This window comes from Ciona robusta, chromosome 5, assembly GCF_009617815.1.
Source record: "Ciona robusta chromosome 5, ASM961781v2".
NCBI classification, from domain to species: domain Eukaryota; kingdom Metazoa; phylum Chordata; class Ascidiacea; order Phlebobranchia; family Cionidae; genus Ciona; species Ciona robusta.
This window is the reverse complement of record NC_143239.1, coordinates 4,682,305-4,709,604: the sequence shown is the minus strand read 5'-3', so window position 1 is coordinate 4,709,604 and position 27,300 is coordinate 4,682,305. Positions and strand designations below refer to the sequence as shown.

General features: G+C 34.2%; 1 protein-coding gene across 1 annotated transcript; it reads right to left on the bottom strand.

Annotated features, from left to right (window-relative positions):
• Positions 1–163: 163 nt before the first annotated feature.
• LOC149735846 (CCR4-NOT transcription complex subunit 1-like) lies at positions 164–27,292 on the bottom strand. Its single transcript, XM_089878419.1, has 54 exons — positions 27,156–27,292; positions 26,802–26,909; positions 26,219–26,441; positions 25,911–25,987; positions 25,578–25,695; positions 24,685–24,862; positions 23,953–24,082; positions 23,613–23,714; positions 22,525–22,704; positions 21,575–21,702; positions 21,198–21,324; positions 20,822–20,935; positions 20,290–20,409; positions 19,911–20,091; positions 19,663–19,756; positions 19,162–19,336; positions 18,283–18,562; positions 16,722–16,895; positions 16,249–16,416; positions 15,797–15,946; positions 15,365–15,492; positions 14,739–14,846; positions 14,405–14,480; positions 13,972–14,153; positions 13,303–13,515; positions 12,861–13,004; positions 12,324–12,503; positions 11,847–11,963; positions 11,425–11,613; positions 10,865–10,981; positions 10,525–10,613; positions 10,156–10,366; positions 9,574–9,768; positions 9,218–9,322; positions 8,770–8,919; positions 8,299–8,403; positions 7,737–7,856; positions 7,427–7,498; positions 6,859–7,026; positions 6,338–6,544; positions 5,875–6,044; positions 5,671–5,770; positions 5,164–5,295; positions 4,880–4,978; positions 4,366–4,518; positions 3,959–4,122; positions 3,532–3,649; positions 3,165–3,266; positions 2,608–2,781; positions 2,016–2,165; positions 1,592–1,772; positions 1,190–1,322; positions 686–820; positions 164–333 (listed from the first exon to the last, which is right to left on the bottom strand). Exons 1-54 carry the CDS (start codon positions 27,255–27,257, stop codon positions 222–224), a joined length of 7,728 nt encoding a protein of 2,575 aa, XP_089734545.1. The 5' UTR covers positions 27,258–27,292; the 3' UTR covers positions 164–221.
• Positions 27,293–27,300: the final 8 nt, after the last annotated feature.

Here is a 27,300-nt window from a genome sequence, read left to right as displayed (position 1 = left end):
AACAAATCTACTATAACCGAGAGTCTGTATATAAACGTTTTTCAGCTTCAGTAATTAGTTTTTGCCTCGTTACCAGTCTATGGACATTATATACTAACATTGCTCTCAAAAGGATTTAAACACCTATTGATGAACAATTATATAATAAAGAAAAACATCACAATTGCATCTCCAAATTTATTTACACAATTAAAAAGCAGCACAACAAAACAGTCCGTAAATCAAGCTTGCACAGCAGTGGCAGGTGTACTAATCACTGTAGTAGCAGTGTCTGTCACTCCCTGCTGAGTGAACTGTTTTCCCATACAACTACGGGCTACTGACTCAAACAGTCTGTAAAAATAATTTGGAATTTGTGAATTTAGGGTAAAACAAAAAGTACTTCTCACGGTCTAAATTTGGCAGACAACTAACGTTCTGCTCTTTTACCAAATTTTTTAAATTTTGCTTTAACCTATTGGTCATAATCAATATATCAGCTTAGGTTAAAGTTATACACCTAAATTGATTACAATTTGGCAGAGTGTATAGGACAATGCCACAACAATAAATGTTTCTAAAATAGAGACATTAAAGCACTAAAACCTAGTAAAAATATGAACTTCAATAGGAAAGGTTTAATAAGCGAACAACTGTTTATAAAATAAAGTATTAATAAAATAAAATACATATATATAATACTCACTTAGATATCTCTGGTGCACAATGCACAAACTCATGATTCCAAAACTTAAAGTTTGGATTCTTAATGAGCTCGATAAAAGTGATGAGCAATCCCCATGGGTGGGGACGATTTACAATCAACCTCTCAAGCAAAACTCTGTTAAAAAGTTAAAAGGTTTGGCAACACTGTGTAGGTTTATTGTTTAGATTTGGTAACACTGTAAGTTGCTGAAAGTACAGCAGCATCATGTATTACAAGTTTTTCTTTAAGGTATAATCTAAAGGAAAACCATACTTTAATGTATGATAACACATAATATATTTTTTTATAAGAAAAAGTTGACTGTCATTGAAAATAGATATCAGGACCTAGTCATTTCAAAACGTTCCATTCTATGTGGGTACAGTAAAGTCCTTTGGTGTGACTTGGAATTTAGACTGGAGTTGGCCCATTATTTAAATTATAATAAATTTTTTTTTTTAGGAAATTAAATTAATGTTTCCTTTTATATAAAGATTAACTCACCTTGTGATCTGTTCTTGAATTGACTCTTGATTTGTCTCAGCAAACAGATATAGCAAGGTGCAACTAAAGTAGTGAGTGTGGCTGTTTGGATAACGCAGCTGGTTTGCGATAGCATTCAAAAACAAGTAGCGACCTGAAAACAAAGTTAAAATAGGACTGAATCATTTTTGCATGGAAAAATGGACATAATAGTTCAACCATTCCAACGGCAACTGCTCCAACCCAGCGGTCACTAAAGAGTTGTCTAAATTATCACTCATACATAATCATCCACAAAGTTACATTCGTGGTAACTCGTAAGCTGGCACAAGGTGTATAAAACTGAACACCTGTGTAATAATGACATCGTTTTCCACCTACGTGAGGATAAAGCAAGTTACATTCCTATTCATGACATCATACCTTCAGTATCCAAGTCCACAGCCAGGTTTTGGAAGATATCCATGTGCGAGGAGTGTGTGATTGTTGCCATGGATGGAGAACCTCCCTTGTTATGAATGTAAGCAATGGCTTGAGTACCAACGTGGAGAACGAGTGAATTAATAAGAGGTACGTTGTACTTGATGCCACGCTCATTGCTTATCTAAAGTAATTTAATAACAAATAAGGTGATCAATGAAATGTTATACAGCGTCGCTGATGAGTTGTCAGCCATACATTAAAAATACATAAAAAAATACATTAAAAATACAGAAAAAATTTCAAAAAAAAAACACATACACGGTAACTCGTAAGCAGGCACGAGGTGTTTGAAACAGAGCTGTATTATATCGACTGTCGTTGCACCGTTAGGTGACGATAAATAAGATATCTTCATTCATGTTACCTGTAGATTGGTACGCAGGTCAGATAAGAAGGTAACGGGAGCTCTTGTCTTCAAATAACTATCCAGATCCTTCTGGAACTGTGCTGGCATGACAGCAATGAAGTTTGTTAGTATACGAGGTGCTACGTTGATCTCCTGCAGCATGTCAACCTGTGGGAGCATATACATGATGTGTGAATATAAATAAATAGGGTTTATATGATGAAGGGTAGGAAAGTTAATCTTTAACAAAATTAATGTAAGTTTAGACACATTTCTTTTTTTAGTTAAAACGTTCCGGATTTAGATAAAAAAAAAACGCTCTGAATTTAGGCATGTAGTTAAAATGTTTCTTTATAATTTGAGGTTCAATCATGTTTTGCAGTTTTTTGTCAAAATTCATTTATATTTTTTGCAGGGGTTGCACCACTCCTGAAAATTTACTTTTAAAATATAGGTCTTAATAATTAGATAGATTGGGTCGGGACATCACTTTTACTGTATATGTAATAAACATTGCGCTTAAAATGACATCATCAGTCGCCTATTCAAGTTATAAATAAATCTTTATAAAATATATAAATAAAAACAAAATATATAAACAAAATTTTACCTTAAGGTTTGGTGTAAATGGATCGGGTAACCTCATATTACGAGGGAAAGCACTCAGGATCAAGTTTCGCAACTGAATGCAGTTTGCAGGTATGACATCACAGAAGCCATAGTGATAATCACATAGGAACTCGGGGAAATCATGGAGAAGTACGAGAAGTAACCGCAGGGTGCCCTGTTGTTTTAAATTTTTTAAAATTACATTTTTACAGATGTAAGCATAAAGCCAGTTGTTATAAACATTAGATTAATAATAAACCTTTTACAGTTACAACTACAATGCCAGTTGTTTTAAATGTTTTAAAATTATGTTTTTACAGCTAAAAGTACAGAGCCAGTTGTTTTAAATAATAAGTTTCAAAAAAAACTTTTACAGCTATAAGTATAAAGCTTGTCAATTTAAATATTAAGCTAAAAATTACCTTTTTACAGCTATAGGTATAGAGTCACTTGTTTTGAATAAAGTTTATTTCAAAATTAACTTTTACAGCTATGGGTATAAAATCAGTAACCATAGAATACATTCTGCTATTATACGTGAAGTTGCATGCAACTTACCCTGTATAATATCTGGATTGACTTGGTGAGTTCCACGTTTCGTAAAAACGGAGCCAAGAACTTGAACAGATCAATTAGAAGTTGAGCATACATTGGCCACCCCTGTGGTAGAAGATGGTTAAGATTAATATATGTATTGGTGCATTGGATATATATAGACATGGGTTAAATAAATTACGAAAAAATAATACCATAAAGCACTGTATAAATTTTCGGAAGAAAAATGAAAAAAATTAGTTTTTGGTAAATTCCTAATAATGTTACATACGTGGTAACTCGTAAGTGGGCACAAGGTGTATGAAATAAAACACCAGTGTTATAGTGACTGTCGTAAAAAAGTTACATTTATTCATTTCCTGTATTTTACCTTTTGCTGAGGCGTATGAAGCAACATTCGTGATATGAAAGACCTGTATGATATAACTTCAAGCCACGCAAATGCAAACCCTGGAGCTTTACTTGGACGCAGAATATGGTATGTGTTCCTGTGAAGATTAATATATGGGTAATGTGGTGGTTTGAATCTAATGCATGGAAAAATAAAAGAACACTTCTATTCTAGTATTTTTGATTTTTAAATAACAGGACCTTTGCTAACGTTTTTTAAGAGATAAGTAACAAAAAATCATGTTGGGGTAATGGGCAAAATCTGGCCTAAATCCCTGAGTGTTGGAGTGATGGGTCAAATCTGGCCTGAATTCCAAGGCCCTGTGAAAAACCTTACCCAAATACAATATAACGACAAAAACAAACCATTCATTACTTTAATACTACAGTTGGTATTGGCAACTCACGTAAATGCAGTCAGTGTTTGGAAGTTGATCGACTCCAGTACATGTTCTGGTGCATTAAGCTCATAGAACAACATAATGAATATTCTATGGTAGGGCATTTGATGGTATTCTGTTTGCCTTGTATCATGGTCTTGAAGTAGTACACCAACCACTATACCAAGAACCTGGGGGTTGTGGGGTAAGAAGGAAAATTGTGATGTCATAATAGAAAAAAAACAACATGCAATATTTACATTTATTCTATGTAAAAATCTAAAAATAAACAGTATTTTTTTCCTTTTAAAAAAAAAAATTTTTTCTACATTTTCACTTAAATATATAAACTTTAATACATTTTTAGCTAAAAATATAATAGCTATAATTGTAATAATTTGTAAAATTTGTTACAATTTCCACCAAAAACATACCTTGTTTAGCAGGTTTATCTTGGTAACCGAGTTTACAGCATCCCCTGAATGCTTCACTAGCAATGTAATCAACCTTACAAACGCATCAAGTGTGTGGAAGCATTTAGCTCGGACCAGAGTTGGGTTCAATAGGGATGGACTCACATTGGATTCCTGTGGTTTAGTGGGTTTATTTAATAGGGGATTTTTCTATTATACATTGGTGAGGTCCGGGGGATCTAGGACTTGGACCACACTTGGCCTATTACCCCAACACCCAAAAATTTAAGTAAGAGCTTGTCCATTTCCCCAACACCAAGGGATTCAACCAGAGTTGGCTCATTACCGCAACACCCAAAAAACTAAGCCAGAGTTTTTCCAATACTTAAACAATCGGCTATGTAAATACAACAGAAATATTGAAACTGATCAAAAATCTGTGTTTTCACTAAAAATTCAGGTTAATCAGGTAATCCAGGCAACTAGCTACTCCAGGCAATCAACTATGTATCATAACAAGGATTCCAAGTCTTACCTGTAGCAGCCTGTAAGTGAGGTCCACGCACATCTCAGTGCAAAGTCTGAAGAATCGAGTGATCAAATCATCTGTGCGTAATATGCCTTGGTGGTGCATCTAAATATAAGGGGTTTATAATATGGAAAATTGTGTGCAATATGTAGATTATTAAGTCACATACATAAAAACCAAACACACATAAAGGTGTAGAAATTATACATACCTACTGTATAAAAAGGTAATTTAGATTTCCACATATTACACTGACATACACACAAACACATGCACATTAAGACACACACCTGTTGTACAAATGCAGAGAAACCACGAGTAGAATCGCGTCCAGATGTTGGACTATGATAGATATTGACCCATTCCCTCAATAAATATTCCGTCTTCTCATGTAGACCCGGTGGATCATCATATTCCCTTGCCTGGGGTGGTTGGTTATATAGTAAAACAAGTATTTTAACTTAAAACATATTTCACTGGTGCATCGTTAGTGCATTATTTCAAGTATGAACTGTTACGATACAGCCTATATGATAACATAATAATGAGAAATGTTTTACTAAGTAAAAAAAAAATATATATTCTTGTAATGGAATAACCTCCCTAAATACTTGGTTATTCTGCATGTAAATTATAAAATACTTTGTAGCGACCACGCTTCTTCAATTAAATGTATAAGCGTAAACGTGTTTTGTCGCTATATCCTGTCTTTTTGCTTTCATTAGTTTTTTTATCCTCACTACCATAATCGCACAGACAATAAAATTAAAACCAATATATTATTGTTCAATACTAACCTGGGAAATGCCCGAATGCATCATGTGTGTTGGACCTCCTGGTACTTTATCAAGGATTGAATCATAGTTGGATCTCACCATTTCCATTAGTTGGGAGAGTCTGGGTGTGTTTAAAAGTGATTAGTATAATTCCATATGATATAAATATAAAGTATGCAATGTGTAACCTACCACTCTGGTGGTACAACAAACACTTTAACCTACCCCTCTGGAGCAGCCCCCCTTGAAATAGTGTTGATCTTATTCAGCACATCCACAGTGTTGTAAATATCCGATTCCACAACAAGTGAATTCTGTTTCTCGTCCACGAGGAACAACTTAACAAGTTGCATCGCAAACACAACAGCCATGTAGTTCAAGCCATTCTCCATGGACTGTAAGAATAGATTATTGTAACTGGATATGTTACAGTAATAAGCATAGAAACATATATTGCCTGGTGCTGTAGCAAAGACGCTAACATCGGGTTGTAGCACCCTGTGTGTCAGGGCAAATCTATGTTTTATAAACCAAAAACTTTTGAGCTTTTCCAAATCCTGGTTACATGTACGATGTACCAGTACAAAAGTACAGCACTCAATTGAAAATGTGCCAAATGTGGCTTAAATCCCAGGTTTTCGACAAGGGCCTAATACCATACAGAATAAAATGGTAACTTCCCACTAACCTGCGCAAGGTGTTGGTCATACTGCTGCATATTAACCAGGTGTGCTCGTATTAACAACTCCACAGCTTCCACATTATATTTATATTCATCTCTATGGTTAATGAGGCATTGAGTGACTTGTTTATTTGTCCATTGTGGTCCGTAAGCTCTTTGGTCTTGAAGGGCTTTTAAAACAAGCACGTGGCATTCACGGTACCTTGCCAATGTCTGTGTGATAAAATATGTTATGATAAACGGCACCGGCAGGGAAAAATTAGGGGTGGGGGGTTAATTTACAACTGTTTTTTTATATATTTAAAACAGTCTCATTTTTTTTAAATTACAAAAAATCTGAATGAAAAAAATCATTTTTTCATAGTGCTGTAACAGCCATTTACATAGGAAATGAAGGTGAATCAAGCCTAAGTTCCAGGTTTTCTATACTGCTTTACTGTGTGTGCCAAAACCTCACCCATACAATATGTAAACCATTTTCACACGAATTCATGTAAGAATAGAAACATTAGCAACAAATCCCCCACCTCTTGATCAGTAGTTGTGTGTGTTGAAGCATCAAGTAAACCTTCAACTGCTTTCTGTAGCAAAGCAAGAGCTGTGACAATCTCCCTTGAATTCCTAGCTAACATGATGGCTTCATGCAGTGTTTGTAGTTGAGAGAACTGGACACTGGTGGGAGATACTCCGAATAACTGTGATGTAACAATTGTTATTGTTTTGCATGCATATAAATATGAAATATAAAATAACTTGTGCTGGTAGTAAAATGTATTTTGCCCACTGTGTATAGTCATATATTGCCCATGGGCGTCAAACCTGGCCTGGCAGGGAAGGCCTGCCAGAAAATTTTTGCATCGCATTAATCAGTAAAATAATCCATAGTTCATCCCAACGTACACCTAAACCTAACCAGATTGGTTGTTCGGGTAATGGGCTAAACCTGGCTTTAATCCTATAGCCTGAATTATCCCTAAAATATAACCTCACCCATATAGAACAGAAAAACCATATTCAATTTTTGTTATGTTATTAGCTTACCAGGATGGCCACTATTTGTATGAGGGTAAAATACAATATAGTGACTTTACCAACCTGTAAATGTTGTTCTAACTCTGCAATGCAACGATCATATACTTGTGTGATGTCATCAACTGCCCCCCAAGCCTGTGGGGGAAAAAAGGGAAATAAATATCAACTTATATTATTAATGTCAATTTTAGAAATGAAATTGATATCACTAAGCTTTCTAACTAAAGTTTAAAGCTAAATCTGCTACAAAGTTTCCAAAGAGTAAATATTTTCTATGTTGCATTTGTTTAAAGTAAATTCTTAAGCATGGAAAGTGAAAGTGTATACCTTTAGGTTTTCGGAATTAAGTTTACAGTACTATAGACAAACTTACCTGCATGGGTTTAGCAAGGAAGCCCGATGGTTGGGATGAATCATTGCTTGGTAGGAAGCCAGGCACACACCTTGCAAACTCCTCATAGACAGCTGTTTGTTGTGGAGTTACTCCTCCAACCTATACAAGATATGCATGATTTTTGCGGCCAGAAAAAGAATGGGGTTTTAAAAATACATTTAAAAAAGAAAATTATAGGGTCAGTGAGGCTATGAGAAAAAAAACATGAATAAAAGGTTAAAAAAAATATTTTTTTTGTTTATATAATACATATAAAATTCTTGTTTTACAAACCCTCCTCTGGCTGGTTGCAGCCAGGTTCATGTATTATAGGCAGAAAGTGAAAAAGTTTTAGGCTTTATGTTGTAAAATTGTTGGCGTACACTTTGTACCAGACATTTAAAAGCAAAGTGCAAACCCTGACAATGTCTCTCCAAATAGCAGAAACAGTTTACAGAACAAAGAAAGATCTTTTTCACACTTATATTAAAGGTATATTTGAGATATAGAATGGCAGAATATGCATATTTAGGGGATAGGGTTGCGTTAGGTTTTAAATTACCTTCAATCTTATTTGTTCTGGCATCCTCTCAGCTTGATAAGTAAGCACACCAGGATCACAATACCTTCTTCCTTCCTGCCTTGCGTGTTTTCTCAATTCAAACTCCTGTGTTCAACAATATGGATATGTATTTTTTTATTTAACGGAAGTTATTATATGTAAAAAGCTGATTTAGTGGTGCATGATGTTTTAACATAATTAAAATACTTTAAAGTTTGTTGATAATTAACATTCAAGCTGATTTAGAATTATGTGATAATGAACAATTAAATTAAACAATACCATTCTACCGCAGCTAAAAGTGCAAAGGAATAATTTAAAATTGTATAAAATTTCACCTATATTCATATTTACTTGTAAAGATTAATACACCGCCAAAATGTCTTGGTCTTTTAAATTGAAGTGACATACAGAAATTTATTACACCTATCTGTGTATTATTATATAAAGTAGTTAGAATCCAAAGCTTACCGTTGCCATCCGTTTATCCATATCCATGATTGCTTTTTCCACTGCTGTCTTCTGTATGAAGCAGCAAGCCAACTCTACATTATCTGCAGCGATCATGTTCGCTGTTTGTTCAATCATCTCTTTCTGTTGTGGTGGAACTGACTGCGGATGCTGGCCAATATAAGGTAAATTAGTTCCGTGGTTACTGTATATGATACAACATGGGTGTATTCTTATGGACCAACACAAACATGGCGTATTCATAAACCTCATGCTCAATGCAAAGTTATAACATGGGTGTTGTCTTATACATCAGACATAAACTGTACATTAATACACCAAATGTTGAGTTAACACCATTGTCAAGTTATAACACGTGTGTCTTCTTATAAACCAAACACATGATGAACTCGTGATTTAACATCTCCCTCCTATAAAACAGACAAACTACCACATCAAATCATCTCACCCTGGTCAGAGCTTGTCCAAAGTTCTGCTTTAGATGATTAGCAATACTTTGCAACAATTGTTCGCGACATGTGATTAGTGCCATACCTGCTGTTAAGTTGCGAACCTGTTGAAAGGAGAACATAGCATTGTGAATGTTGGAGTAAATTAAACACAAGGTAACAGATTTACTTTTTCAAACATTGTTGTTTTCGGTGTCTATAAAAATAAGCATAGCTAAAGTATATATACATATTAATCAATGAGAAATGAGCTCCAGATGACCAGATCCTATACCAAAAGCAGGGACATAGACCACACCTATATACAATAGACAGACCCCAAAATCCATAACAAACGTATTCAAACAAAACCTACCATATGATGAGCTGCTGTCCTCATTCGAAACTCTTCAGGATCGAGAGCAAAATCTTTCCTCACAATTTGTTCACACGTAGTAAGAGCAATTTTGATAGCTCTCTCCACAATAGGCTGCAGTAGATCCTGCACGCCTCGTTCTACAGCGGGTCGTACGCAAGCTTTCAACTGTGGTTGGGCTTGCAGGAGTGGAAGCTGAGAGGTTGGTGTTCAATTTATTACATGCTGTTTGATAGTTAGTATGTGCTACTTCTGTATGTAGTACAATCACACACAAAGTTGTAACTCATAAAGGGGGCATGTTTGCTGCCCCGCTGTAAGAGGATATATAATTATCTATCATTCATTAGAGACATTGCATTAATGCTGTGGAAAACATTTGTTTTGTACATACTAAAACAGTTTGAGTGTAAGGGTGATGGACCTAATCTGGCGTAAATCCAAGAACCACACTTGTATAGATAGATCATGTATGTATAAGACTTTCTTATCCTAAGGGCGTCTTAAACTTTGTTTTAATAGAGTAAGATAAAAAAATACAAAAAAAATGGTGATTTATAGTCTTAAATTCACACCACATACCTCCATCTTAATAGTAAGGTGGGATTGTAGGGTTGCAATCGAGTAAACATTGATATCATGGAATGAGAAACGAGGGGTCATCGCTGGTAGGGGTTGGTGGGTGGGTAGTTGGGGGGGTTGCGATAATGAGGGAGGTGGGGCTATAGATGGGGGTGGGAACCCACTAGATATGGAGGGTGCTCCGAGACCCATCACTGCACTGCTGGTGGACCTGGGTAAAAGTGGGAAATTGGGGGATAGGTATTATTTGTATTATATAACAACACTGATTGCTGTTTTAAATTACAATGCTAATTTTTTTGTATCATATAAGAATGCCAAACGTAATAGGCGTAATGTTGGGGTCCAATTTGTTTTTTTTCTACATACCTTGGTAGTACTTTAAATTCTGACTGAGGTTGTTCTGAAGGTGTGGAAGGCTTACTTGATGTACCGGGCTCTTTCTTAGATGTGGAAAGCTGGATGGGTAATAAAGGTTGGAGTATAAGTTTTTGATTATAGTAGCGAAGATTAAAAAATATTTAAAACCAAAAGTAAACATGTAGCGACAAAACAACAGTTGTTAAAACACACTTACAGTTAAAAACTCCTATTTATATCCTAATATATCACTTATAATACACTAATAGGATGCTAAAACCAGAAATGCACTGCCAAACTTATAATGCCTGCACCTTGTGCAAATAACACATACATTAAGAAATATTACCTGACAATCAATGGTAAATTTGATCTCAGGATCCCTGAGATAGTTGACAGCTTTAATATCATTGATGTCTATGTTGAGGTTCTTGCAAAGAACTTCAACTTCAAATTTCAGGTTCAACTGTAATGACATTGGGTATATAAATACTTGCATGTTATATAAGGCTGTATCTGTATGCTTAGGTCTATATAGAAAATGATGTGTAAGTAAGTATGGAGGTATACAGTGCAAAATTATAGACTTTATTTAGGTTTACCTACACCTTATGTTCAATGTCGAGTTATACCTTGTGTGCCTTTTTATACAAAAAAAAACATGAGTGTATTCATACACCTCCTGCTCACTGTTTAGTTATAACATCGATGTATTTTTTCACACCAGACACACCTGATGTATTTATATACCTTTTACTCATTGCCAAAATATAACTTTGAAAATAAGGGCATGATTGCACAATGTGGGTCTGGTGTATAAAAACACACATATTACACATTGTACATGGCATAGTTTTAACCCACTAGCCAAAAATTAATGCATTCACCCCCACAATTATAAGAACAAACCTTTAGATCAGGTTCCATATGAAGTTCAACCAACACACTCATAATGGCTTCAGTCCAAGGGTTGGGAAGTTTAAACACTTTACTTTTCCCAACAGATTCTAATACTTTGGCAACAAACGGAACGACATAGAGAAGTTCTTGTGCACCCTTAGTGTAAGCTTCATACAGAAGCGATTTTAAATCAATGTCCTGAAAAGAAATAGATAAATTTTAAATGGGAATCATTTTAACTAAAAAACTAAAACTATGCTATATCTATATTGTTAGTTCCATTTTTTATTTAAAAAATTTTTATTCAAAAACACTGTTTTTTTAGACATATTACATTGACAACTACATACTATACTTAAAAAAATTTACATTTATACATCAATACATTATATTGAACTAACTAAAACAACTTATAGAAAGCTTATATATACCTCAAATAAAATAGGTACATTCTTTGAAAGAGTGATAATACCAAGAAAGTGTCCAAGATTTTTAAGCAGAGATCTATCAGAGAAATTCGCAACTGTTTTGTCTGATTTCAGGAGAACCTGGAAAAAAATATTTTAATATAATATTAGATATATAAATACCCATCTACAATACATGCAATATATAAATATCTACACTTGGGTAGATACTGTACACATACTTGCAATGGAAATGAGGCATGGAAGTAAAGCAATAGCATAATTTTAAACACAGATCTAAGACGTAATCTTAAGAAATAGATGTCAGACACCTATAATATCACACAAACATAATTTAAGGTCAAGGATCTTATACCGAAACTAATATTCAAAAAAAAACTTTTTAACCAAACATTTTTTACATGTTTACTAAAAACCTAAGATATAAAATGAAAATCTTTCAGTTTTTAAGTAAAAAAAATATTTTGGGAAAAAACTTACAGTAATGTTCCTAAAAACTTCCTCTTTTACAAGATTATTGAGAACAGGTATCTTCAAGCAATCAAGAAAGTTCGAATAAAGTAGATGGAAGTTTGGTTCGATGCTAACTCTCTTCATTACAAGGTATTGGGATAACCATGGTGTATGTTCCTCCTTTATCGCATCCCGCATCTCATCAGCCTGGTGGTCAACAATGAATGTTAAATAAATGAATAATTAAAGTTTGTTTATTCCCGCATGGAGGGGCAATTAAAGTCGCAAAACACAGGTGTTTCATTTCATACACCTCATTCCTGTTTTCAAAACTTAACTTTGTGGGTAATTGATTTTCATCAGCCTGGTGGTCATTTAATGTTAAATAAATGCATAAAGCTTGTACATTCTCACGTGGAAGTTACATTCTCACGTGGAAGTTAAAGCATTTTGTACATTCTCACGTGGAAGTTAAAGCAATTGCATCCCTTACCAATATATTTTTATATAAATAACCAAAATCAAGTAACTCTTGTATATAACCAATCAAATCAAGTAATTCACCTTAGGGCCCATGTTTGACACTGATAAGTTGTTAAATATGAAGGCAATCTTATCCTGAAGACTTTCAGGAGGTTCAGGTATCTTCTCTTCAGGAACTTGTGCTCCAAGGAGCGTGTCGATGTTGGTTGCCTTGGCGATGGATGGCTGGTAAATTAGGAGTAAAAAACTTGAGATTTTTTGGAGAAATTTTGAAAATAACATTTTTATAAAAGGTGAAGAAAATATCATAAATATGTTTGAAGATAATTTATGCAGCAAAACTTTAGTATTTGGGTCATTTTTAGGTTCAAAGAGCAGAAAAAAATAACAGGACTTTATATTAATTTTAATTTATATCGGGAATTAAAATCATTTAGAAAGGCTTGTTTAAATTTAGGAGATATTTTAGTTTAGCCAAGTAGCATATATTTATAAAATGAAAGAGTGAAAAACATAAAAACACCTGCATATCTTTTCCAATTGAAACTGGCAAGTTGATTCTAGTAGGTGCTGTTATAGTTTGTGATGTCACAGTGGTTGATTGTGACATAGTAGCATCAGACAATCCTTCCCCTGTAGTTTGTTGTTGAGCAGCAAATGCAATACTTCCAGGGGTGGTAACACTGCATTGGACTTTAACAGGGGGCTCCTCGGATCTCTTCCCATATTCCACATACTAAAAGAGGTTGAAATCATGTATTTACAAACTATAATATTAGTCTATTAAAAAAAAACATGGTTGCATTTAAGTGTAATAAATTCCCTGATCTGATGCACATACAGTTGAACGATTCTTGTGTAAAGAAATACAGTAAGGAGCAGTACTAAAAATCAATGTAACTCACAAACAACAAGATACAACTCAAGGTACATGAATGTCTTATAGGCGAATACTTATTTGGTTGAAATGAAATCCAAAACATAGTCCCATACTCTATTTTTTTAACAGAATAGCATTTTCATGACTGACATTTTACAAACAGAAAAACAAAGTGTCAAACAATGCAAAGATAAAATAAAACTATGAAAAGATTTACTCCTTGCCAATGCATAATATATTGCAACCTATTTTACTGTCAAGTGCCTAAAATACAAGTAATAAACAAGTAACATATAAGTATACTACACTTACTTCAACTAAATGGTTTGGAAAGTCATTGAAATGAGCGATAGCAGATATATGGCAGCAATACTGAGGATAATCCTTTAGTTTTCCTTTGAATCTGTCCAACGCAGCAATGCCAAAGTAATACATCTTACTGTTGTGGGGTTTTCGCAAGGCTTCAAGTACGTATCGTAATGCAATGCCTAGAGCTGTAAATAGGTGGTATATTACTATTAACTTTACATTAATTATAGTTGAAAAAGGTATATTTCAGGGGTAATATATATATATATCATAGAGTACACATTGAACCTAATTTTTGTTCATTTATGCTAATTTTCAAAGACACATTCACCAATAATGCTACCAGCATTGAGCTTTGAACCCAGTATCCTTTGGTTACAATTTAAGCACCAATTTACTGTATTACACCATGTAGTAAACAATACAATAAACATACCCATATAAGTAACCAAGTTCTTTTCAATGATTCCACCAAACAGACAAGCTGTTATGTGAAGCTCCTTGTCTGGATACTGGTATAAAAAAACAAAGTTTCAAATTATTTAAAAATCAAAGCAAAAAAAAAAACATGAAATAAATACTGTTACAGTAATTTTATATTTTATTATTTTCTGATTTCACAATGACAATTTAATATCTTTTGGAAAACTATTTTTAAACTATAGAGAAAATATATACATACCAGACAATAAATTTTGTACTTGAATAAATATAACATATACTTTTATAAACATTACATATATTATAATTGTAACATTAGAAGCACAAACCTGAGGGAAAAATCGATATTCCTCAAACAAGTTCCTCATCATACAGTTAAACACTTCTCTTTCTTTCTTGTTGTTTGAATCTTTGAAGTTTTGCAGAAGATCCAAAATCTATGGAAGTGATGGTTGAAAAACTTGGTAATGATTAATAACTTAATAAGTATATGCATCGTGCAGTGCTCGTTAAGTGGGGCAAGGTTGGTAAGTTTAACATGAACATTCTGTTTCATACACGCCATGGCTGCTTAAGAGTTACCACTAAGTTAAATTTTGGCTGATTATGGATTTTTTTTTTGTATGGGTACCAATTTTAACAGCCAATTGGTAAATTAGGTTAAAGAAAATGGTTTTATACATCTAAGGCTCACAAACTGCAAATGATCCTTTGGTTTAATGCTATTTCAACTGTAGTTTTAAAATATATATTGTGAGTAAACAAAGATAAGAACCTTTGTGGGTAAATGGTAATTGTCTCTTTTGCATAGCTGCAAATTTGGACAACCTATTAGTAAGGGTCTAATGGGTTGAATACCCAGTTATTTGTGGGTAGTTGCCCTTTTTGCAAGAAAGTGTAAAAAAAGTGTTAGTGAACAAAAGCATTATGTAATATGCATACATAATAGACTTACATCATCTACAGATAATGTTGGGTGTGGTGGTTGGTTGTAAATACGTTGGAAATATCCGTTTGCTTCATCTTCAATTTCTTTGTTGAATTGTTGGTTCATTTCAGGCCATACTTGGGATTGGTCCGACACTGTGGGATAAAGCGTATCGTTATAGTTTACAATATGCTGGAATGAATATAGCTTTCTTTTTCCTAGTGTGGTCGGAAAATGTAAGTTGTTATAACACGGGTGTTTATATCATACACCTCAAACCAGCTTACGCTTTACCAAGTATAATGTTACGCCTGCTTTTTAGCAATGTTACCAGTGACGCAGTTCTTTTTTGGTCGAAAATTTTTTTGGAAAGGAAATTTTCCAGCTGCAGAATGTTACCCTAGATTTTTTGCCTATGGCTGGAGCTCTAAGTTTGGTAACAACAATATATGACATTACTTGGTTGTTTAGTTGTTTTAGCAGCAGCTTGTTGAAAAGCTTGTTGGGCGGCTGACCCCAACCCTCCAACTGCAGGTTTTTTGCTCCCAAATACATCTAGTCCCGATCCAATCCCGCTGTTTAGGGAAGATCCAAGTCCGATGCCTCCTCCTGGGAAGATAGTTGGAGAAGTTTAAATGAAAAATGAATGTAAATATTTTATCCTATTTATCCTTGCATGGCGGGACAATGACAGTGGTTATAACACGGGTGTTCGATTCCATACACCTCTTGCCCACTTAGGAGTTACAAAATGTGTAACTTTGTAGATGATTAGTAAGTTTGATTTTATTTAATGTATTAATGTAGAACTGTCAATTTGAACAACCCAAAAGGGCCAACTGGGTTCGAGCATCTGTTGTCAGTGTTTAAGAATAATAATATAAAATAAAGCAAGCAATATACCGCCATACCTGGTGCTCCTAAACCTGGTTTATTCTGCGAGAATATATCAGGCATCTTATTTTTGAAGATATCTTTCTGGTTAGCGTAAGAGTCAAACTTATTTCCACTGAAATGATCAGTAGATCCCATACTACTACCCACGCCACCCAAGTTACCAAGCAGTTGATTTGAAAACCCTGTAATAAAGTAAAGTATCTAGTATGGTTTTTATAAAAGTATCTAGTGTTGTTTTTTATACATATTACATAAGCAATACAGAGATACACATTTAAACTAGCTAGTGCATTTTTATCTAGCCATTTCATTTTTATTAAACTAGCCACTGCATTTTCAGAAGAACACATTTAAACAAGCCATTGCATTTTTGCATCATCTTTCGTAATAAAAAAAAAATTTGTAGGAAAAAATTTAATTTCAAATTATTTTATGATAGGATTATTTTATGCATTATTTTAAAACAGGTTTAATACTCATTACTTACCTTGCATAAACTGGGACTGGGAGCCTCCACCAAGACCAAACTGCGATGATGAAAAACTGCTTGTAACTGATGGTTGGGCAACTGACAAACCCAAGCTGTTAGAAGTGCTTCCACCAAGTTGAGAGCCAAGTCTTTGGCCGATGCTGGTCGAAAAACTACCTCCAGGTTGGATTCCTAGGTATAGACGTCACATTAGGGCACAGACGTGATGTTCAACACACGCGAACTATTAATTAAGTTTCAATACCGTCTAAAACTGCTAGAAATCTATCTCTAAACTAGTTCTTACTGTACTAATGTGCTTACATGATAAAGGCAGTATTGTATTAATAACAGTATTAAATAATAAGCAACTGCACAAAATGATGAGGTTTACCATAGTTGTAATGTTATATGAACCTTGGAAAACATGTCTCCACTGGCGTAAAGTTACGGGGTTGCAGGGTTGCCTGGCAACCCTTTGATTTTCTCAATACTAATAATGCGTAAGGAATTACGTTCGACCAAACGAAGACGCCATTATTACTGCGAACAAACTTCGTTTACGTTCGTTAAAATATGTCAATACCGATGCGTCATTCACGACACAAATGCATTCAACTGGTATTTAAACTCCTGTTTGCTAAATAATTCACGTGTGAATCGCTATTGTGACGTCAGTAATCAACGTGTGAATCGCTATTATGTCGTAATCAATTGCCAGGTTCAAACAACCGCTATTATGATGCAATGAATCCACGTGTGAATCCCTACTATTTCGTAATAAATATGCTGCTTGCCTGAGGAAAACATTGCATATAAATATAAAGCAGTGTTGGAAACGATTTAGGCAGTTTATTTCAGCGGTATTTCGTTCTGGAAACCTACTATTTCCGACAGACGGGTCTTCGTTTGTAAGATAACCACACACTCGTGCGGGCTTGACGAAAGGCGCATGCGACATCGCTACTGTGACGTCACTCGCCAGGCAATCGGATTCGACCGTTTCTCATTACACGGACTCGCCGAACGCGCGTAATTTTAATTTGTCTCATCCCTACGTAATTCTGAATACGTTTACGTTTGTATGAGCTTTTACAAAGCACATATTTAAAGGGTTGCAAACCGAAAACAAAGGGTTGCAAACCGTTTTTTTTTTCGCGCCTACCGGCGCGAGGACTTCCTTTTTTTCTGGTTTTTGCAACCCTAACGTTTAGTAAAACTTTACGCCTATGCATGTCTCCCCAATTTTTGTATATAATGGGCTTTAGCATCCTAGTTTTAAGTCATAATACAGCTTTTACCTTGCTGTTAAGCTGTTATGTTTACATTGCTGTTATGCAAACAAGCAGGGTCAAATTATTCAATGTTCAACACATTAATTACAAAAGGTCGCTTTGTTTTGTGTTTCACTAAGCAATTTAACTGCTTTTTAACAAGATCATCCTAGATTTTGCTAAATTAAAAAAATACACTGAAAAACTGTTTACCCTTATGGGATAATAAGCCAAAACTGGCCCAAATCAGAGGTTCTCGACAAGGACCTTACTCACATAAAACAAAACACCTAAAAACTGTGTACCTGATGTTCCTGACCCTCCTACTGAGTTTGAACCAAGACCAGAGTTGAAACCTCCAACTTCAGGTAACCCTGTATTGGTGGCAAGCAATCCTCCGGCTCCAGGGCTTGGCATGTTGCCAGGTGCCGCGGCACCACCACCTATGGCACCAGTCATGCGATTGCTGCCAGGGGCGCTGTTGCTTGGGTATTCAGTAGATGACCCAAATGCTGTGTGGCCATGTTGGTTTGGTGCAGGCATGAGTGTGCTACTGAACCCACCAATGCTAGATACTTGGTCCATCTGGAAAAGGGCAAATATAGATATACATACTCAGTGGCACAGCTAGGGGGGTTAGGGGTCACGACACCCCCCTTTTAAACCGAAGATTTAAAAAAAATAAAAATTTTGAAAATTTGTTGATTAAAACCCCCTCCTTATTTTTTTTCTAGCTGCGCCACTGTACATATTGTATCTAAATATAACAGGTACAGTATGTATAATCTGTATTTAGATACAGATTATTTAGCTGGATTTTATTTGGACTAAAATCCAGCTGTCATTTAGGAATACTTTGAATCATATGAATGTATACTTAGTAAGTAGAAGGCAGCAAACCTAGTTCTACATACTGTATCTAAATACAGTGATAACAAAAATCTAGTACAATGTTGCTCAGTTATTATTTAAGTTTAGCAAAATGACATCCAAATAGTTATTTGGTACACTATATGGTACACATAAAAACCATGGTACATGTACATAATATAGTACACATAAAAAATATAGTACCAATACACTGTATAAAAATGCCGGTTACAAACCTTAATATTGAAAAATATAGTACATTTATGTATGAATGTATTACAAAATATATCACATGTATTACAAATGCTAATTACCTTTATATTAGGTGCTGTAGATGCTGGTGGGGGGAGACTGGATGGTGGTTGGGGGGTGGTTTGTGGGCGTGGCTTCACCATTACCCCAGGTGGGGGGTGACGAGATTTATTGAGTAGATTACTTGAGGTGGCTACCATTGTTAGTATGCTCTCAGATAGATCTTGAGATACATTGCTGTGATAAAAGACACGGTAAAATAAGGTACTGATTTATGTATAATCAAAAATGTATTTATTACAGACTGTATGTTGATACGTAAATAATAATTGGATGCTCTATAACAGTTGTATGAATTCATGTGATAGGATACTGTGGTATAAGACATTTAAAATATTAATAAGATTTATAACTTGTTTTTTGTAGGGGAAATTAAGCATTTAAACGGGAATTCAAAATTGAAATTCGAAGCTGATAAAAAAGAGTTAGATGTTACAAATTGTCAAATTTGAATTCTCTGCATTGAATTTACAGTGAATTTGCATCATATATACAATACTTACCCAACAAATGATTGTAAACATGCAAGCATAGTGGTGAGTGTTTCAGGTGGAAGGTTGGAGGTGCTGGAGTGATCTTCTTTATACTGAGGACCACCTGATGAGAATTTATCATTAAAATCTTGTTTATCAGTTTACAAATACTTGTGTAGGCTAAGTGAAAAAAACAAAAAACAATTTAATGAAAAAACGACTTGCTAAATGAATTAAATTTGTTTTGAATCTATATTGATGATAATCATAAAACTGACCTGCAATTGCCGGGCATCTCCTCTTAAGAAAGCTGATACAAGCTTCAATAAATTCTTCCTTATGTTCCTTGATCTTGTCACTTAACCATTTATCCAACTTAAGATATTCACGTCGTGATGCAAGTGCTGCAAGGTCTATCACGAACGTGAACGGTTTGTGATTCAGGAGCATTGACAGCGCCTGGAATTGAATAGGATGGTTATTAAGGTAAACAACTTTTTACCGTCTCATTTGGTAAAAATTAAGCATAGCGTATTTTTATCGTTTCATCTGCCATCTGACTAGACTTTATCAGGGATTAAACATCGGAAACATACTATATTTTTTATACCAGATAAGCTACTAAAAAAAGAAACAAAACAATTTTGTTAATATTACCTTTAAATCTTGAGCTACATCCAATATCCTGGATAGTTTCTGTTGGTCATATTGTTCATTCCTCATATACCATTCAGCCATGCAATGCATCAACATTTGCTTGGACATGGGAGACTGTCCCTGTATAATGAAATCATAACCAGTGTCACGTCTAGAAAAAATGGAGGAGGCAGGCAATTTTTACAAAAAAAAAATCTTTTTTACAAACTCCTAAATCAGGATATCCTAAACTTTTTGGGCCTTTAACCATTTTTCATATTTCTTGTTTTCGCCCCAAAACTCCGCTTATTGGGGATCTCAGTTGTTAAATGATCTCAGTTTTAAATAAAATGATCTCAGTTTTAAATAAAAGTGCTATAATGAACATACCAGTATATTTAGGCATGATAAGCTAGCCATATATACAATACAGGCAACGGTCGGTTTTTCTAACCTATCGGTTGTAATATTTAGTAATTAATGTAAATCCAGGGTAGGCCTACCCACCCAGCCACCCCTGGTTTGGCGCCTATGCTTGTACTTCAAAGCTTACCTGTCCATTCCACACAAAGTTAAGAACCATAGCTGAGTTAGGATGGCTGCCGAGGAAGATGGGAATCATAATCAGAAGCATCTCTTGTCTCAATGGTGGCCATGTATTACCAGACTGTATTGTGAAACAAACATATTAGCATATCATACAGCTAAAGCACAACATTATTACAGGAACATCATTTTTTAGTATTGTAAACATTTTTTTGGTAGATTCACACCGATTAAATAGCAGGAAATAGCTGTAAAAATAGTAAATAACAAAATGTTTTAAAGGAATAACCTCTAGTCTAGAGACAATGTCTTATGCCACAGTGTCATACACACTATTCAGTACAACCATTACATAATCTAAGTATTGCATAAGATTTACTTACTTGTAGAATGGACAGTGTAAGAAGGTCAGGGCATAACTTTGCAGGGTTTTGGAAAATTGATTTTATTTCATCATGATGGCCGTAGTCGGACAATGAAAATAAAGCTTCAACTAAATCCAAAGATTTCCTAGGAATAATTATGATGTCACAAACACACAATGCTAAAAAGTTATTAAACATTTAAATATTGAAAACAAACTAAACCAATTGAGGATAAAACATTGACGATTTATTTATTAAGTTACTTTTGAGTTTTGTTTTGGTCATAAAAAAAAGATTTTTAAAGTAGAAATGGTAATTGGGAGTTTTTAAACTACATTAACAAATTATCATTCAGTAAAGACGGTGTTCATATTAAATTACTTCATAGTTCATACCAGGTCATAACTTCTTTATTTTCTTCATCAATTGGTTGTTTAAGCATTTCTACATTAGTAGGTCTTGTTATGTAGTCAGCTAAACATAATATGGAGGGTTTGGCCAACGCATGCTGGATCCATGATAACTGGAGAAAAATATGGGTTCTTATTTTATATATAATTTAATACAGCATGTACATATTGTTGCAGCAAGGTGTCTAGTGCATTTATCTATGTGTGTTTTGTATTTTTTTATTGTACGTATTTTAAGTGTAAAAGCAACCTTCTGGCAATTGTTTTGTGACCTTTTTGTGGGCCGATTACCAATAATATAAGTTATATATATAAATATATTATATATATACAAAATTTTATATATAGCTGTTTAAAAACGATAGCGCAAATCGTATTATTAAAACAAGGAAGGAAGGAAAATCAACAGCAAAATGCATGGCTGTGTCTGTGTGGTATTTTATAATCTGCGCAAGTTCTTATCCTTGAATCTGTATTGACGGCCATTGGTTTATTGCATTGACATGACTATGGATTAAGGTTGCTACAAACTGCATTGGTGTCCAAGGGCCTTATATCCTTATTGAACAATACCCCTTGACAGTACAAGTCAATAAATTGACATATCAACAGTTCATATATGACGAGTAAACAGTTTCAGGGCAAAGCCAATATTATTGCCAAGCAAACATAAGCAACTTTCCTATGTGGCAACTGTCAAGGCAAGATGTTAAAAGATTACAAAATCAATATAATTTTTTTAAATCTATTCTATATGAGTGGGGTCTTATAGCAAAACATATTACGGGCCTAGGATTTTCATTAGTCCTGGGGATTGGGCCATGATTGGCCGATAACCATCAAACTTTTAAATTACAGGCAAAGCAGGAATAATTAGACACCAATCTTGTCTTTATTACTGGCAAATAAGAATAGTAATAGCTTGACTGACTGACCTGTCCATGGGTGTTTTTCCAAGTTCTGTAAAAAACAGAAATCGGGAATTTTTCCTGTGAATTCCCGTTCAAAAGGATGATAATGGCTCGTGTCAGAAGATGGAAGCCTGGAGTGTCTTTCACAAGGAAACCTGGGAAGTCAAACTCGCTGCAAACGTCTCGTGCATTCAATGAGGAGTTCTGTTAAAAATGTCCTTCAGTGTTAGACTTGTTAGTGGAAAACCAATTATACATATATGAGTAATATAGAATTGTGAAATTGGATTAAGATGACATTTTATGGTAAATAGAAGGAAACTCCTAAACATCACATGTGTAAACACTTCACATGTGAAATCGCATGTTCCTTTTTATTACTAAATGTGAACCCCTATTTAAGCGCAATTCTACATACATGAGTCGTGTTATTATGTTTACCTATATACTTACATAGCAAGAAAATCAGGTTTAATGCCACGCCAATTACGAGAACTATTTTATTCTTTATGGGTAAGGGGTATATAGGCCATTATTTTGCCTGTGTGCAATATTATTATTGATTAACCATGTTTAGGTTCAAGAAGTTTAACCTAGTGCTCTAGAATGGCAGAGCACAAATGCACAAGGTAGTGTATTTATACAAAAGTTATATCTCAATTTCAGAACTCCCAATTAGAAAAAGACAGAAAAAATATGGCATTTATATGCTTTGAAACTGCTTCATACTTTTTTAATTAAATTTATATTCTGATAAAATCACCTAGGTAGTTTGTAAAAAAAACATCAACTTTTCTGACATTTCTGACACAGTACATAATTAAGTGGGAATTCCATACACCACAGAAAGCATGTTTGTAGTTTAGAAACCTAACTTCACAAACTAAACATAGGTTCTAAACTTAACTGAAAAAACATTGCATGAATACTACAGTATACACTTGTTAACATTTGGAGACTATTTAGTTTCTTTTAAATGCACACTGCTGGACCAAATACTAGAGTGCCAAACACTTGCTAACAGCACAAAACAATAAATCTAAACTCAACTGAAATACATTAGGAATACTTGTGTGCAAAAATATAAAAACATTTATTTCTATATTTCACACCTTTTCCTTAGCAACTTGTAGAAAGGCATCAACATTCCATGAGGAGGAAACTTCTTCAGATTTATCTTTCTGGTCTGACCAGTAACTACCACCACTCAGAGACTGCAAATAAAAAGTAATATATATATATATTTATAAGCAACACATATTGGTGGTATTAGCAGCAGAATTTTTAATTTTGTTGGCTTTAAATACAGTTTCGTTGGCACATATACTTTTTGGCCAAATTTTAAATTTCATTTTTTTGTTAATAAAACCAGTTAAAAAGTTTCTTAGAAACTTAATAAACTTATGACCCCCATAAGGCCAGAATCCTAAAAACTTCTCTTATGTCACCCACCTGTATTGGTGTTATATTTTCAATCAGATCTGAAGCCGACTGTGCCATCATGTTCACCACCCTTGCCACTTGTGAAGCAGGCAGGTTGAAAACTTTCAACATTTCTAATGTTTTCAAACATTGCTCCTTGCTGTAATGACAACCATGATAGGAAAAGTAATGGTGTAACTTGAAGGCTCCATACATTATTAATTATAAAGGAATTTTCCAACAGTAAAAAATAATAAAAACTGCTTGAATTTATAAATCACATTTGAATGTAGAGAATAGAGTCAGTCGTAAATTTATATTTAGGCTTACATTGTGAAAATTTGAAAACAAATGAGTGGGAAAATTCGATTATTTTAAACTATGAGTAAGAATGGGGTGGATTTCTTTCATTATTTATTTATTAAGATTTATTTTCTTAAAAAAGCTACTGACATTAGGAACTATATAATATCAACAGTCATTATACAGTTTGGGGTCCAAACCTGCTTAATCTGCCTTCAGCTGTTAACCAATAAATCGCTATTGTATGTAAAGACCCCACATAACACAATAATTGTAGGGCTTTATTTATACCATCCTTTATGTAAAATGATAAAAAAAGATAACAAGCAATTTTGACAGGGCATGAAAAATTAAACCCAAAAAATTTCCAAATTCACTATTTAAAATTTTCCATTCTAAAAAAATTTAAAAATGAGAATGCATATTAACCAGATACCAATGAACTTTGTATGCAATCACCTTGAGCATGATGCACAGCCAAGATCGTGTAAAGTTTCAGCAAGATAACTGGGTTTACTGGTTGCGCGTTGACCAATGTCTGTTGATGTGTCACTAAGTAGACGTTCCATGTGATAATCCTCTTCCTTGCAATATAATAAGGGAAGAAGGATAACTGGACACTGCTCTTCTGAGAACTCTGTGGGGGGATGTACTTGTTAAATAATATATATATATATAGCGTGTTAAACTTTAGGAAATTCAGGAAATCTGACCCTGATCTGGTGCTCAGAGTTAGACGATTCTTTTAAGTCCAACCAATTGTATAATATTATACAGTTTGCTGGACTTGAATTTGTCTGTTACGTTTTCGTAGCACCAGATCTTTACAGAGAGAGAGAAAGTTTTGTTGAATAATACAGTGTTACACACAAATGTCATATTTTTTTAATTTTTAGTGAAATCTGGGGGATTTCTACAATGCAGTTAGTCAGGGTAAACCCCAACTTAAAGACTAAAACTGGATTGCCAAATAGTATGATAACCTAATCTGCAACAGAAACACAATTACTGCAACAGTATTTCTGGCATATGGGTCTATCATTATTTAACACACAATACACATTCATGACCCAGTTTCAATATTTTACTGTTAGTTTAATAAGTTCCTGGTATGAATGCAATTGTTCATCCAGAAGCAAACATTTCAATAGCCATATGCAACACAATGTATAATAAATGCTGCTTCTGCATATCTATAAGAACATATTTCTGTTAAAATAACTGTAAAACCGATGCAGTTTTAAGTGTAGTTACAATTGCAGTATTTAAGAAGAGCCTATTCAAACATGCCAAAAAGCACTAACATTCTTAACAGAATAAATATTATATATATATAATAGATGTAGATCTACCTTTACGGGTGACAGTAAAGAAATTTTCCTTTTCTTCGTTTGAAACAGCTTCGGATTCTGAGATATGAGCTAGAAGTAGATGCAATACTTCTACGCTTGTATCTTCTATTCCTAATTCCTGCAACACACAAAAAAAACTTAATAAGAATTTGGAACCTAATAACACTCAACCAAACTGGGACTAGTTTCATTGTCATGTTGAGTTAGTCTTATTTTCAAACCCAAAGAGAAAGGAAAATATATATATATAAATATACTTACTTTATGCCAGTTAATAAAAAAAAATATTTATGGATATTGGATACCTATAATTAAATGACAAGGTCAACTTACTGCTGATAATTTCCGATCGTTGCTTTCAATGCGATATCTTACGAGCTCAGGTACTTTTGTTGACAAGAATTTGGAAGCTAGAAAAACAATTCAATAAGAAATGAACAGATGAATCTGATTTATTTATCCTAGCATGGAAGAACAAGGACAGTCATTAAAATGCAAGTGTTCTGTTTCACACACCTTGTGCCCATAATTACTTGGCTTACTAATGTAACTTAGTGGCTCATTGTGGCTAAGACAACTTGTATGGGAACAGTTGGTTGTAGCATGGATCAGTTTAGAATAGGCAACTTCAAGATAATTACCTTGTTTTCGTAATTCTGGGTTGGTTGAATGTTGTAATGCGATGGCTAATATAACTTCTTTGAGTTTGGTGAAGTGTAAGACCCTGCTTACATCTGGAATGAGCGTTGCAGAAGGATATAATGTCTTCTGGTGAGACAGAGGGTTCTCTACTGCGTTTATTACCGCAGTGAAAAAACTTGGACGAGATATGAGAGAGTTGAACTCTTGCGTCAGCAGTTGTATCTGTAAAGAAAAAACTTCAAATATAAACTATGGTATATGCAGTAGTTTATTGACAAAGTTGTTACACAATTCCTATTCACTAATAATAGTAATAATTCACTTTTTTATTGCTAGACTAGTCCAATTATCAAACACTGAACAGAAGTACAGCATGTAACCTTTAAGGCACTGCTATATTATTAATGTATGAAGATATATAGGATTAACAATTATAAACATGACATTGGAGAAAAACAAGTAAAAATTTAAGACATTCTTGTTGAACAACTTATTTAGAACCAGCTTTATAGGTTTATGACATGTTTAAAGAGTTCTGTATGACATGAATACAGCCAGTTCACAAATAAAATGAATGTTAACCTGGTAATTATCTTTTCCACTAGATTTACCATCACCACTGAAATCAATCCAAGAAAACAGACAGCGGAATAAATGTTGTTCTGCTTCACTGTAGTGTCGATCAACAAGCTAAAGAAACAAAGTTAAAGTTAACAGAAATAGTTTCAGTGACATTGAAAAGTTATGTCTCGTTGCAATAGTTATGCAGATATGAAACATATTTTTCAATGCTGGAGGAAGTTTTTTTGTTTTATACTCTTCGTGTGGTTGTTCTAGTGTGGAGTCAGATATTACTGTTTTACTATAACTGATTATGGTTAAGTAGGCTATAAAAACTAGTAAGCTTTGTGGTTAAAGCTAAAATGTTATACTTACATTAGATATTTCAATTGAACTTTGCTTATAGTTTTTCTTAGTCAAATTAGCCACAAGGTAGCTTATTTGAGACAAGGCTAGAGACAGTGAGTCAAAATTCATCGCAACCAAGGGGCAACATATCCCCAAACCAGTGTGTGATGCA

Coding starts and splice junctions, on each gene's coding strand:
- LOC149735846 (XM_089878419.1), bottom strand. CDS start 27,257: ATGAATTTTGACTCACTGTCTCTAGCCTTGTCTCAAATAAGCTACCTT. Junction 14,847..15,364: donor CAACATTATCTGTAGATGAT/GTAAGTCTATTA, acceptor TCACTTCCATAG/ATTTTGGATCTTCTGCAAAA. Junction 4,519..4,879: donor TCACTTACAGGCTGCTACAG/GTAAGACTTGGA, acceptor ACTAAACCACAG/GAATCCAATGTGAGTCCATC.